General features: G+C 38.8%; 1 protein-coding gene across 1 annotated transcript in view; it reads right to left on the reverse strand.

Moving 5' to 3' along the window:
• CLTB (clathrin light chain B) overlaps positions 1–14,086 on the reverse strand; it is a 58,893-nt gene that overhangs the window by 13,485 nt on the left and 31,322 nt on the right. Inside the window, exons 3-4 of the mRNA XM_053717037.1 lie at positions 8,915–9,032; positions 8,266–8,377 (exon numbers count right to left, since the gene is read on the reverse strand). Coding sequence (XP_053573012.1) covers positions 8,266–8,377; positions 8,915–9,032 — 230 coding nt within the window. The remainder of the gene's footprint in view (positions 1–8,265; positions 8,378–8,914; positions 9,033–14,086) is intronic.

The following is a 14,086-nucleotide window of genomic DNA, read 5'->3' on the forward strand; positions in this document are numbered from 1 at the left end:
CAGGTCAACCCCAAAACCACCCTCCGCAGCACCATCATCTAGATACCCCCGGACCTCGTCCCGCCTTCTGTGACTCCATCCCTGACCACATCGCACCCCCATGCCCTCGCCTCAATGGACTACATCCTCCTCAGTGACCTAGACTTCCATCTTGACAACCCCAACGATCACAAAACCTTGGAACCATCGGACTGAACTCGTAAACAACCCAACCCACACAGCAGGCCACACCCTCGACCCGATCTTCTCCACAGGCAACCACATCATCAAACTCCTCTGGACTGACCACCACTGCATAAACTTCTCCTTCAACAAACCCACAACCCACCTCCGGCAGTACCACCCGCTCTGCGGAAACTGGAACAACATTACCCAAGACCAACTGCACCGCATCCTAAACAAATCCTCCCCACCTACCTCTACAGATGCCAACTCCTCTGCCCGCAACCCCCACCGCTGGATCACAGACTGCTCCAACACCCTCGCCCCCCTCAAGAAACAGTCCAGCCACCAAACCACCAACAAGGCCAGCTGGTTCCCCCCGACCCTCCAGGACTCCAAACGCCACTGAAGACAATTGGAAAGAACCTGGAGATCCAGCAAGACCCTTCTGGAAAAAGCTGCCTTTAAGGAAGCAATCACGACCCCCCACCACCTCATAAAAACCGCCATCCTAGACAGAATCAACTCTAACGCACACAACAGCAAGGAGCTGTTCTCAGTCTTCAAGGAATTCTCTAAACCCAACAGCAACACCTCCGACATCCCACCCTTCCAGGACCCTCGCTGCACACTTCCACCGCAAGATCATCGACATCTATGAAAGTTTCACGTCTCATAACTCAACCTCCACCACCCACCCCCTAAACCCCATCCCCTATCTGGAGCCCCCTTACCATCAGCAGCAAAGCCCTGGAATAGATCACCTCCTTCCTCACGGCAGGACCCAGAAAGTCAGACTCCCGCCCTTCTCCTCCAAAACTACACCAGTCAACTGTGGTGTACCGCAAGGCTCTTCGCTGAGCCCCACCCTCTTCAACATCTACATGGCCCCTCTCACCGCCATCAACATTGTCTCCTACGCTGACGACACCCAGTTAATCATCTCACTCACCCGAGATCCCACCACCACCACCAAAAGGAACGTCCAAGAAGGCCTGACAGCAGTTGCTGCCTGGATGAATGACAACTGGCTCAAACTGAACACAGACAAAACCGAAGTCCTCCTTCACGGACGACTCCTGGTGGCCCACAGCCCTCGGTCACCCTCCAACCCCAACCGACCACGCATGAAATCTAGGCTTCATCCTGGACTCTTCACTCTCCATGGACCGACAAATCAATGCCATCACCTCAACATGCTTCCACATTCTCCACCTGCTACGAAAAATCTTCAAGTGGATCCCTAATGAAACCAAGAAAAGTCACCCACACCATCGTCAGCAGCCGGTTGGACTACGGCAATGCACTCTACGCCGGCTCTAACATCAAACTCCAAAAGAGACTCCAACGTATCCAGAAGGCCTCAGCTAGACTCATCCTCGACATCCCTCGCCAATGCCACATAAACGCACACCTAAGGAACCTTCACTGGCTCCCCATCAACAAGAGAATCACCTTCAAGCGCCTTACCCACGCGTTCAAGGCCCTATACAACATCGAACCCGAATACATCAACCACCGCGTAAATTTCTACACCCCCACCAGACAACTCCGATCGGCCGACCAAGCACTCGCAGTCATCCCCCGCATCAGCAAATCCACAGCGGGTGGAAGATCCTTCTCCCACATGGCAGCAAAGACATGAAACACCCTCCTGCTGCACAATCCACCTCCCTTACAAAGTTCAGAAAGGACCTCAAAACCTTGCTCTTCGACTAAACGCTCATCCCCTCACCCACTCCTCCCATCTGCTTTACCTTAGCGCCTTGAGACCCTAAGTACCCAATAGATAGATAGAGATAGAACAATAATAATAGATTATATATATATATATATATATATATATATATATACACACACAGTATACACATACACACACATCAATTTATACTATGAAAACAAAGTGTTCTATATTCAAGTGACGTTTCAGAGTTCACTAGCCCCCACACATATTAAATGTCAAATACAGTTTTTTTTATCGAAATACATTTTTTAACAGTGATTTAAAGGAATATGGTATATAACAAGTTTTTGGACTGGGAAGGGCTCAAAAGGTTTATGTGTTTTGTATGTGTGCACACCTTTGAGCCCTTCCCAGTCAAACAGCTTGACATATAACATATGCCTTTAACCCCTTCGGTACCAGGAATTTCAGAAAAAAAACTTGCCCAAAGTACTGGAAAATGTTTTAGCATTTTTGCTATCACTCAGTTTAAACAGAAATAAAGCCTTTGTTTTTTTTATTTACCTATCAAAGTTAAATATTTTTTTTTAAATAGAAAACCCAAGGTATTGATCTAGGCCTGATATGGTACAATTGGGACAATTGGCTACCCATTCTCTCCTTGGTGCATGACTTAGGAATCTAAGAAAGAAAAAAGCTAAAATGTTTGCTTAAATCCTGATAACGGCTGCAGTACACGCTTGCACATATATTTAGAAAATTTCTTCAGACATTGATTGCGAGCTGATGAATGAGAGACCAGGACTTTGCTTAACATAGAAACATAATTTAACAAAAAAGTGATACCAAATACAGTGAATGATAAAGTAACCATTCAAGCTGATATATTTCCCAGCTAACAGCCACTACAAACAATACTGACATGGAAGACATATGTGACATATTTTCACTCAAATCCACAACTGAAAGAAAAGGGACAGACATAGAATTGGACAAAGTGTTTACGACAGATAAATCCCAATTGACTCTCAGCTCACTCTTTGATGATATGGAAATACTATTGAAAAGGGAAATGAAAACAAAATGTGACATTCAGATCCTCATGAGATACCATGAAATGGGGATTATACCCAGGGGTTTACGAATGAATAAATTCCCGACTTTCATAACAGAAGATAAAGAGTTTATATCACGCTGGAATGAGACTTTATCTGAATGTTCTCTAAAGCTAATTTTGCTGATTGTTGAATTTAAATCTGTCTTACTAAAAGAAATACTTGTACAAATAGGTCTGACCCAGATGGAATTGGATAAGAGAAAGGATTTAGAGGATTTTCGTAAATTTGATAAAATTTTGGCAGATAGCATAAATGAGGCTAAGAGGTTTTTATTAGAGATCAAACACAAAAAATACATCAGAGATCAAACAGACTATGACCAGAATAAAGTTTATGTATGGAATAGGAGAGACAGGACTTTAGCTAAGAACAACCAACATTACAGCAGAGGGAACAGAGGCAGGAGGGGGGGGAGAGGAAGGGGGAGAAGGGGTAGAGGTCATTATCACAATCAGGACAATAGAAGAGTCAGATTTAGTGAAAGTGAAGCAGAATCAAATGACGAATATTCCAGCTCAGGGGGAGAGGAAGAAGTAAACTACATAGAGGGGGCTCATCCATCACCTGTAGCTTATATTAATCCACCGCAGATCCAACAAAAGGATACTGCTGTTAGACCCAAATTAAAATCAATATTAGTACAACCTCCAGCCCAGCCTCCTCCTCACCCCTCCATCCCAAAAGACACTAGAAATATAGAAACATTCAGTAGCACAAGTAAATATGTACCTACAGCCAAACAGGCAGAGAAAAACACTAAAACTAATAGTGATCTTGATAAGGTTTTTTGCTTGGGCCCGGTTGGAATAGAGGGGGCGGGCCAAAACATGATGAGCTGTTTGAACTCCAATATACCAACACAGAACCCAGAGACATTGACACAAACCAGATCAAATCGTTACCCACAGAGACAACACAAGAGAGGTTATTACACAAAGTACCAATAGTAAACAACATTATAAACATCTCTGATTACTCACTCACTGAGGCAGAAACAAAAGTACTTAATAAAGGCCTTAGCTTTGTTCCCACATCCAATTTCAATTTGTTTTCAACACTATTAGATGTTAATAAACTTATAAGATCTTTAACTCTCAAGAAGTTTTTCAAACAAACTAACAGCATTGACATAGATTGTGATAGAATAATAGCTCCAACTAGGCCTAATCTCACCTTCAGTGAGGATTGTGATTTGTTGGCATTGGAAGATTTATATACACCAGGGAATGAGGGAAGTAATGACAATAAATATTTTCCCAAATTTAAAGGAAATTCAAACTTCTACCCCATACAGAACAGGGGACATATCCTGGAAACCTTCCAAAAAAGAGTAGAGAAGGATTTAACTGCACTGGATGCTAATAATCGATTACAGAGGGGCGGTTCTAACTTAACAAAAAAAGAAAAAGAAGCCCTCTCTAGATTACAGAATAATGCGGATCTTGTAATAAGAGCCGCAGACAAGGGCGGCTCAATTGTTGTAATGAACAAGAGCCAATTTGTAGAGGAGGCCAGAAGACAATTAACAGATAGGGAACAATACATTCTATTAAGAAGGGATCCAACCAATGACTTTGGCAATGAGCTCAAAGACCTATTAGATGAGGGTAGAGAGATAGGCATGTTTGATGAGGAAACATTCAAATTCATGCAAGTAAATTTCCCCATCAGACCTACGTTCAACCACTTGCCAAAGGTTCATAAACCTGGCATAGAGATACATGGAAGACCAATCATAAGTGGCATTGGTTCACTTACGGAGAGGCTCTCGCAATGGTTGGATGCGATTTTGCAGCCCTTTGTGGAAAATCTTCCAAGCCATCTAAAAGACACGAAACATCTGCTAGGCCTACTTAAAGAACAAGACTGGAAAGAGGATAATGTATGGCTAACGATAGATGTAAAATCTCTATACTCCTCTATCCCACATAAGGAAGGCCTAAAAGCTATAAGGTTTTTTCTTACACATTCAGGGCAGTATGAGGAGGAACATTGCAGTTTTATACTACGGGTAACTGAGTTTTTGCTTACCCATAATTATTTTTGTTTTGATGGCTGTTTCTATCTCCAGAAATGTGGGACCGCGATGGGGGCCAAGTTTGCCCCCTCCTACGCCAACCTCTACATGGGTTGGTGGGAGAGGTCCCACATTTATGGAGATAGAAACATGCACAAGCCCAATATTATTTTCTACAAAAGATTTATAGACGATCTGTTGGTGATTTGGAGAGGTGACAGAGATCAGGTGAAACACTTTGTTGAATACCTCAATAATAACAAGATGAATCTGGGCTTTACCTTTGAGACTGACCCCAAGAAAATCACCTATTTGGATGTAACTTTGGAAGGGGAAAGTGGAGGTGACAAGGGCAACATCATCACAAGTATTTTTCGTAAACCAACGGCCAAAAATACTATCCTTCATGCAAAGAGTAGTCACCCTCAAAAAGTCTTTAAAGCAATAGCCAAAGGACAATACGTTAGGACCCTTAGAAATTGTTCGAATAAGAAAACATTTGAAACACAGGCTAATGAACTCACAGAAAGACTAATATCTAGAGAGTATCCGAAAAAGATGGTACTTGGTATCAAAAAAGACGTAACAAAAAAAGACAGAGACTCTCTGTTGAGGACGAGAACAAAACATAAAAAACATAATGAGAGTTATGCACAAAAAAGCACTTTTTTGACAACCTATAGTGATCAGTACAAGGAAGTCTGCAACATTATATCTAAGCACTTCCCATTACTCTTGGCCGATGATGATCTAGCCAATATAGTCAAAGGGGGCTGTCGCTTCTCCTATAGAAGAGGAGTCACAATTGGAAACAAAGTAGCACCCACTGTACTCAAATCAGGAGATAGAAACAACACAAGTTCATGGTTAAGTACAAAAGGTGTATTCAGATGCCACTACACAGACTGCATAGCCTGTAAGTATTTAGCAGTTGGAAATGGTTTCACCAGTACCATTACTGGGGAGGCATATTTACATGAAAGATGCTTTAACTGCAGGGCAACTTATGTTGTTTATATGCTCACGTGCACACAATGTGGTTTGCAATACATAGGTATGACCTCAAGAGAGGTCAGATCTAGAATTCGTGAGCATATAAATAACATAAAAATGGGTACACTCACTACACCCCTAATCACACATTTTTTCCAGGTCCATGACAAAGACCCCAGTCCACTCACCTGGACAATAGTCAAATATATCCCCCCCCCCAGTAAGGGGAGGGAACAGAGATCTCATGTTAGCCAGAGAGGAGGTCTTCTGGATACTAAAAATGAAAACGAGAAGACCATCTGGTCTAAACAGTGAATATGACCTCATTAACTTTTGGCATTAAGTAACTACAGCCTTCAAAATATTGCATTACCTAAATGAATTACACTTTATAACACCAAATCAATAGATGAATTATAGTGTATTATATGTGAAATATCACCCATTGAGATCAAACAATAGTCAATGGAGCCGTAAAATGATAACATTAAAAATTAAGAATTAAATCAAATCTAATTAAGTATAACTAAGTGTAGTTTAAAATAGTGACAAGGATATTGTATAAAGTCACATAGGGAAACCTGTCAGTTTAAGTTTAGACTAGGTTGATACCAGTATGTACTCATCTATAAGAGACAATATGGTAGTTAAGCAGCATAGGAGGTGTGTTTGGAATTAACCAATAGGGTTTGATGTAATCCTTTTTAAATTGAGGCTGATGGTCACTAAGGTATGCTATGACTACGGCGTGGGGAGCCGAAACGCGTCAGCATTAGTGACCACCAACCTACTGCTTGTTCAAAGTGTGCTGTATATAGTATTTGAAAAAAGAAGCTGACATCTGTCTTTTAAAGTGGTCTTCATAAATAAAGAAAAAGTTTTTTACCGCTGCACAAGATTGCCGAGTATCCTTCATCCACCTTGTATCTACTGATATGGTATATGTCATGCAACAATTTTGCAGCAAAATCCGATCAAATAAAAAAAATGTTTTACTTTTCCACAAAGTTTAAAAATGCTAGTGAAGAACTTCAGCTCTCCTATAAGAGTCTGTTATGTGAGGGATTTTGCTCTCCAGCGCCATCGTACATCCAGATATAAGTACTTTCACTCGAATGCCAATGCTATTTATTAAAGTTGAGCGATGTTTGTACACAATAGCACTAATATTTTTGAGTTCCATTTTCTAGGCCATAATATCCTTGATTTTGCCTCTTGGCCTAAAATACCTACATATGGCCCTTTAAAGAAAAAGAAAAAACCCTTATATGTGAGAAAGAATAGGAAGGAAGAGGGTCTTCCAAAGGGATGGTTGCTTTGGGTGTCAATACAAAGCTTTTAACTTATTACATTCAGCCCGCAACTGAACATAATTAGACAACACTGTTGTAGGAACAATTAAGAGAGCAGATATAATTGCATACTTAGTACAGACTGCTGTTTTTATTAACATAAAGAGAAAAGTAGTACATGGTTTTGAATCATGACATATCAAAATACTTTCCACCCAATACTATAGTTCTTTATGCTCAAAGCCAGGAATTTTTACCATTTTGTTAATTTATTATTTATTTTATTAGTTGTCTGGATTTGTTTCCAAAAAAACAAAAAAAGTGTTATTAAACTAGCAAATTACTGCTGAACGCAAAACAATATCCCAATCTTCTAAAGGACATAAAAACTGTACTTGTAAGTGCATAACAGTGTGTGTCAAATACCACTAAAAGCATTTTTGCAATAAACTTAAGGATATGAAACCCAGATTTTTTCTTTCATGATTCAGATAGAGCATGTAATTTTAAGCAAGTTTCTTATTTACTCCTATTATCATGTTTTCTTCGTTCTCTTGGTATCTTTATATTAAAAAGCAGGAATATAAGTTTAGGAGCCTGCCCATGTATGGTTTAGCACCCTGGGTAGTGCTTGCTGATTGGTGGCTACATTTAGCCACCAGTCAAGCAAGCGCTACCCAGGGTGCTGGGCCAAAAATGGGCCGGCTCCTAAGCTTACATTTCTGCTTTCCAAATAAATATTCCAAGAGAATGAAGAAAAATTGATAATAGGAGTAAATTAGAAAGTTGCTTAAAATTGCATGAATCTGAATCATAAAAGAAAAAATTGTTTCATTTCCCTTTCACATCTGAAAAGTTCCTTTGGTTAAAGTTGTCACTGCTAATGTGTTATAAAGGCCGAGTCTGGCAGGTTCTATATCAACAAACTGTTTATCTTGCCCCGTTCTATTATTAGTTCACTGCCTTTCTTCTCGTAGCTGACATGTAGAATTTACCTACCGGTTGGAAACTTTGTTTTTTTCTATTTGTTCAGACTGCCTCTGGTACCACTCCTCTAAATCCTTCTTGGCTTTCTCTCTCCACTCCTGTTCTGTCACTTTGGATGCTGCATCTAAAAGATACATAGGACAACTATAAACACCTGATACATAAGTAGGGTTACAACACTGAAACACACACACACACACAGAGTAAAAACGTTTTTTTTTGTGTATTTTTAAAAAGCACAAAATATTTTTTACATGTTTCAAATGCACCCAGCAAGCAAGTAAGAAGGTGACAAAAAATAATCTTTGTTAGATGATTAAAAGGGACAAACAAACTAACAATAATGGTGTCACTGGTACATGAAAAATAAATCAGGGATATCAGGTTAAATGGTCAGGGTGTAGCACAGCATAAATATTTTAGAACTACTGATATAGAAGAACTAAAACAGCTACTAGTGACTCTGCTATTGACTAGAGTGAGCTGCACTAATTCTCATTCTGTAAATATCTCTAAAGTCATAAACAATAGTGATGAAAGAGACTAAAGATGTGTAATAGTAGTAGATGTGGTAGTGAAGTTTACATTTTTATGGCTAATGTATATACAAATATATTTTTAATAATCTACGTTATCTCTCTGCTGCCATTAAGTGTCCTACCGAGCTCCTCCAGACGTTGCTTCTGCTCCTCTCTCCATATTCGCAGACTCTCTGGTTCCTGGGTCAGTCGGTCAGCATGTGCTATTGCTGCATAGCCATCACCAAAACCAGAGCCGTCCTAGAAGATAAAAGACATGCAGCATAGAACCATTTATTTTGCTTATGTCAATTAATAGGGTACGTTTATCGTCTGGGTTATGATGGGAAATAGTATAAAAAGGCACATGATTTGCTACATAACAAATACATGTGATTCCACTCATTAACAGTGAACCTATAATTTGCTCTTCTAAATACCAGTGCCTTGGGAAAAGAATACTATATAATCTGCAACTTGCCACTTTTACACCTTCCCTAAACTAGTTACTCTGCTAATAAATTTAAATAGTCCTCCTTTGTCAATTGCTGGTTCCACTTAGCTGCTAAAGTACGTTCAGCATGAGGCACTCTAAATATATATTCTATAGCCAGTGTGACAGTACTATAAAGGCAGATATATTGTGATAGGGACACATTTTATTGACTTGTATGCTGCTGAGTAAAGTACAACATATAAAGTAGTATATACTGTATGTATAATCACAGCATGTCTGTCTAGCACTTAAAGGTACCCTGTACTTTATTTTCCCCTTTAATGTGTTCCCAATGACATACTATACCAGCTGCAACGTATTACATTGCATTGGTTCATTAGGTTTATTCTTGCAATTAAAAAGGGATATTCCAGCCAAAATTGGAATACACATGGATGCATTTCAGTTTTAAATAGAAGTGTTTTTGTAATATACATGTACTAGCAAAAATGCTTATATTAAAAGCTATAGCTGTTTCAAAAGTGTATTTAAGTATGCACCGTGCACCAGCATTTTAAACACAGCACTACCTCAGAGAGCCTAAGGTGCTTGTACTATCTGGTAATGATTCAGATTGTTAATTGCTGACATTATACAAGCCCCTCTAGTGCTCTAAGCAGCTGTAATACTTAAAATGCTGGTGCACTGTGAATATCTAGTTATGCTTCACATGCGCATGCAGAGAAAAATGTTAATAAAAAAGTCATAACTTTTATTAGAAGCATTTTTGCAAATACATGTATATTGGAATTATGTTTCTATTCAAAGATGTAATTCATCTAAGTACATATACATTTTGACTGGAATGTCCCTTTAAAATATATGATCGTTAGTCATTAAAACAACAACCACCATGATGAAAAATTCAATACCTAAGTATTTAAGCAGGCCCATTTGAATAAGCATGTTCTTGAGAATGAGCTGTAGTTTCAATGAGCAAAACATGCTATTTCAAACACATAAATAACATAAATGTGCTATTTATTTCATGTAATTGGCAATAGTCCATGAGCTAGTGACGTATGGGACACACAATCCCACCAGGACGGGCAAAGATTCCCAAACCTCAAAATGCCTATAAATACACTCCCCACCACACCCACAATTCAGTTTTTACAAACGTTGCCTCCTATGGAGGTGGTGAAGTAAGTTTGTGCTAGATTTCTAGTCTATTTGTTATCTTTTCTGGTTCTAGGAAAGGTCAGAAGGCTTCTGCCATTTCTTTGGCATCTTGGTTAAAGCTTTTGATTCATCATGCTTATTTGGAGTCGGGTGAATCCCCGCCTCAGAGGATTACGGCTCATTCTACTAGGTCAGTTTCTACTTCCTGGGCTTTTAAGAATGAAGCTTCTGTTGATCAGATTTGCAAAGCAGCAACTTGGTCTTCTTTGCATTCTTTTACTAAATTCTACCATTTTGATGTTTTTTCTTCTTCAGAAGCAGTTTTTGGTAGAAAAGTACTTCAGGCAGCTGTTTCAGTTTGATTCTTCTGCTTATAATTTTAGTTTTTTTCATTATAAAGATTAAAACTTTTGATTTGGGTTGTGGATTAGTTTTTCAGCGGAATTGATTGTCTTTATTTTTATCCCTCCCTCTCTAGTGACTCTTGCATGGAGTTCCACATCTTGGGTATTTGCTATCCCATATGTCACTAGCTCATGGACTCTTGCCAATTACATGAAAGAAAACATAATTTATGTAAGAACTTACCTGATAAATTAATTTCTTTCATATTGGCAAGAGTCCATGAGACCCAAACTTTTTATGGTGGTTATGATTTTTTTTGTATAAAGCACAATTATTCCAATTCCTTGTTGATGCTTTTCGCTCCTTTCTTATCACCCCACTTCTTGGCTATTCGTTAAACTGAATTGTGGGTGTGGTGGGGGGGGTGTATTTATAGGCAAATTAAGGTTTGGGAAACTTTGCCCCTCCTGGTGGGATTGTGTGTCCCATACGTCACTAGCTCATGGACTAAATTCTTACATAAATTATGTTTTTCATACATTTAATACTCTTTAGTGTGTGTAACAAGTATGTGAATATACACAAAAGGGGAAACACATTTTACAGTATAGTGTCCCTTTGATTCTCTTGCTGTAACCTGTAAATGTAAAAAATAATTTAAATAATAATTTTAAAAAATAATAGTAAAAACCGAATAAGATACGTAACCTGAGGACAAGAAAACATCCCTTTAGGCTACATACAGCCTGTACTGCATAGGTGGGATAGCGTGACTCTACAATAATACATAAACAAAAGACTATATGGTACAGCACACTGCTAGGTCAAAGACCACAGTGAAACAAAACCAGCAGCATTTTTAATAATGTTATGAATATACTTTTATTCATGATATAGTTCAAACACATTTCAGGTCTATATCCAGTCTTCACAATGTTTTTCTATTTAAATAGTATTGTTAACTTAAAGGGACATAATACTCATATGCTAAATCACTTGAAACTAATGCAGTATAACTGTAAAAAGCTGACAGGAAAATATCACCTGAGCATCTCTATGTAAAAAAGGAAGATATTTTACCTCACAAACTCCTCAGCTCAGCAGAGTAAGTTCTGTGTAAAAAGTTATACTCAGCTGCTCCCAGCTGCAGGTAAAAAAAAAAAAAAAATGAAGAAATGAACAGCAGCCAATCAGCATCAGCAGTGCTGAGGTCATGAACTCTTACTGTGATCTCATGAGATTTGACTTAACTCTCATGAGATTTCATAGTAAGCTTCCTTTACCTGATTGGTGAAATAATATGAGAGTTCACGAGGCTCATCCTTTCAGCTGTCCCAGGACAGACATACTAATATGCTGCTTAGAAATCCTTTACAATGGGATGTGGCTACTGAGGAACTTTTGAGGTAAAATATCTTTCTTTTTTACATAGAGATGTTCAGGTGATATTTTCTAGTCAGCTTTTTACAGCTATACTGCATCACTTTCAAGTGTTTAAACATTTGGGTATTATGGCCCTTTAATTATACACAAAGCACAAAACTTCAGACCAAACCACAACTGAATTTTCAAAGTACGGTCAAATCACATCCTTTTTATTGAAGACTTCTTGGATCTTTCACTCAAAAAAAAAGCAGAGATAAACCATCATATTGCAACAATGTAGCAAACAATACTTCTTCTGAAATATAGACACAGAACACTAACACTTTTCTGAGCTACAAATAGCTCTATGTAAACAGCGTAACAAGTAATCCTTCCGGATCTCAGGATCAATTTTCTTCAAACAATTATTTAAAACTATGTACATAAAAAAAAAGACAAAAAAAAAAAAGAAGGGGGATGTAAAACCACTTAGCAAGGTTACAAAAAATGGTAAGACTCTTTAGGTACTCTGCACTCTCTTTCAAGTTTTACAACAAGCAATCAACAGCTAAACCATATACGCCAATATAAATACAGGAGTACCTGTAATACACAGGTCTCCTATAGGAGGCGCTAAAATACAATGATAAATATTATAAAAAAACTTAGTGTATATGGATCTCAAAACACAATATGAATATATAAAATAAATAAATTGTGAAATATAAAATATATATACAAACGTAACACTAGTCGTAACCAGTATGACTATAGAAAAGTCCAATAAATGTCCTCAAATATCCGTGTGAACAGGCAGCTCTCGGTCTTCACCCACAAGGATGATGCAACTTCTATGATGGATAACTGAAACAGAAACAGAGACGCCACATGTGTAGATCAATAAGGACCACAATATCGAAGCAAGACAAGACACAGGGTACTCACAAAAGTGGAGGCACTCTGTTGTGCCTATGGGAACAGGCTGGTATTCTGACAGCAAACCAGCTGGCTGTGCAAGGGAATCCCCGTCGTAGCAAACAGCACTGGTATCCTGTGACTTCTGGTCTCCAAACTGCCACTCTTGCCTGGATCACTTTCTTCAAGCTGGAACTGGAGTAAGGAAAGGGAGAAGGGTTGGTCTGCCCTTAGGTTACTAACAAGGAGACTGCAACACTAACGCCAGACTTGTAAAAAGTAATATTAGCATTTATTATTGTACAGAATAAAAACACCAACAATAAGGCAAGTTACAGCTGGGTGTGTTAAAAGCAAGTCTCCTCTCAATTTGCAGAGATAATAGCGACGCGTTTCTCGGGAATAGACCCGTTTCCTCAGGCTTGTATCTTGTATCCAGCTTGAAGAAAGTGATCCAGGCAAGAGTGGCAGTTTGGAGACCAGAAGTCACAGGATACCAGTGCTGTTTGCTACGACGGGGATTCCCTTGCACAGCCAGCTGGTTTGCTGTCAGAATACCAGCCTGCTCCCATAGGCACAACAGAGTGCCTCCACTTTTGTGAGTACCCTGTGTCTTGTCTTGCTTCGATATTGTGGTCCTTATTGATCTACACATGTGGCGCCTCTGTTTCTGTTTCAGTAAACCATATACGCCAACAGAGTATCCCTAGTCTTTAGCGGTATGTCTCATCCTCAATGCTACATTGTTGTGCAATGATGGTTTATTTCTGTTTTTTAGGGGATTTTTTGAGTGAAGGATCCAAGAAGTCTTAAATAAAAAGGACATTATTTGACCGTACTTTAAAAATTCAGTTGTGGTTTGGTCTCAAATTTATGTTGTTTTATGCACTGTATAAATTTAGTTCACCATTTTCTGTATTTATTCATATAAGAACTCTGTTCTTCTGTTTGTGAATTATTCACAGTTTGGAACACTTTTTATTATTATTTTTTAAATCATACTCTTTGCCTAACATTGGGCTGCTGTTTTGTGTTTTATTATGGACTTTGACAGTGGGCAGCAAACAGAATT

This window comes from Bombina bombina, chromosome 6 (genome assembly GCF_027579735.1).
Source record: "Bombina bombina isolate aBomBom1 chromosome 6, aBomBom1.pri, whole genome shotgun sequence".
In the NCBI taxonomy this organism is placed as follows: Eukaryota; Metazoa; Chordata; class Amphibia; order Anura; family Bombinatoridae; genus Bombina; species Bombina bombina.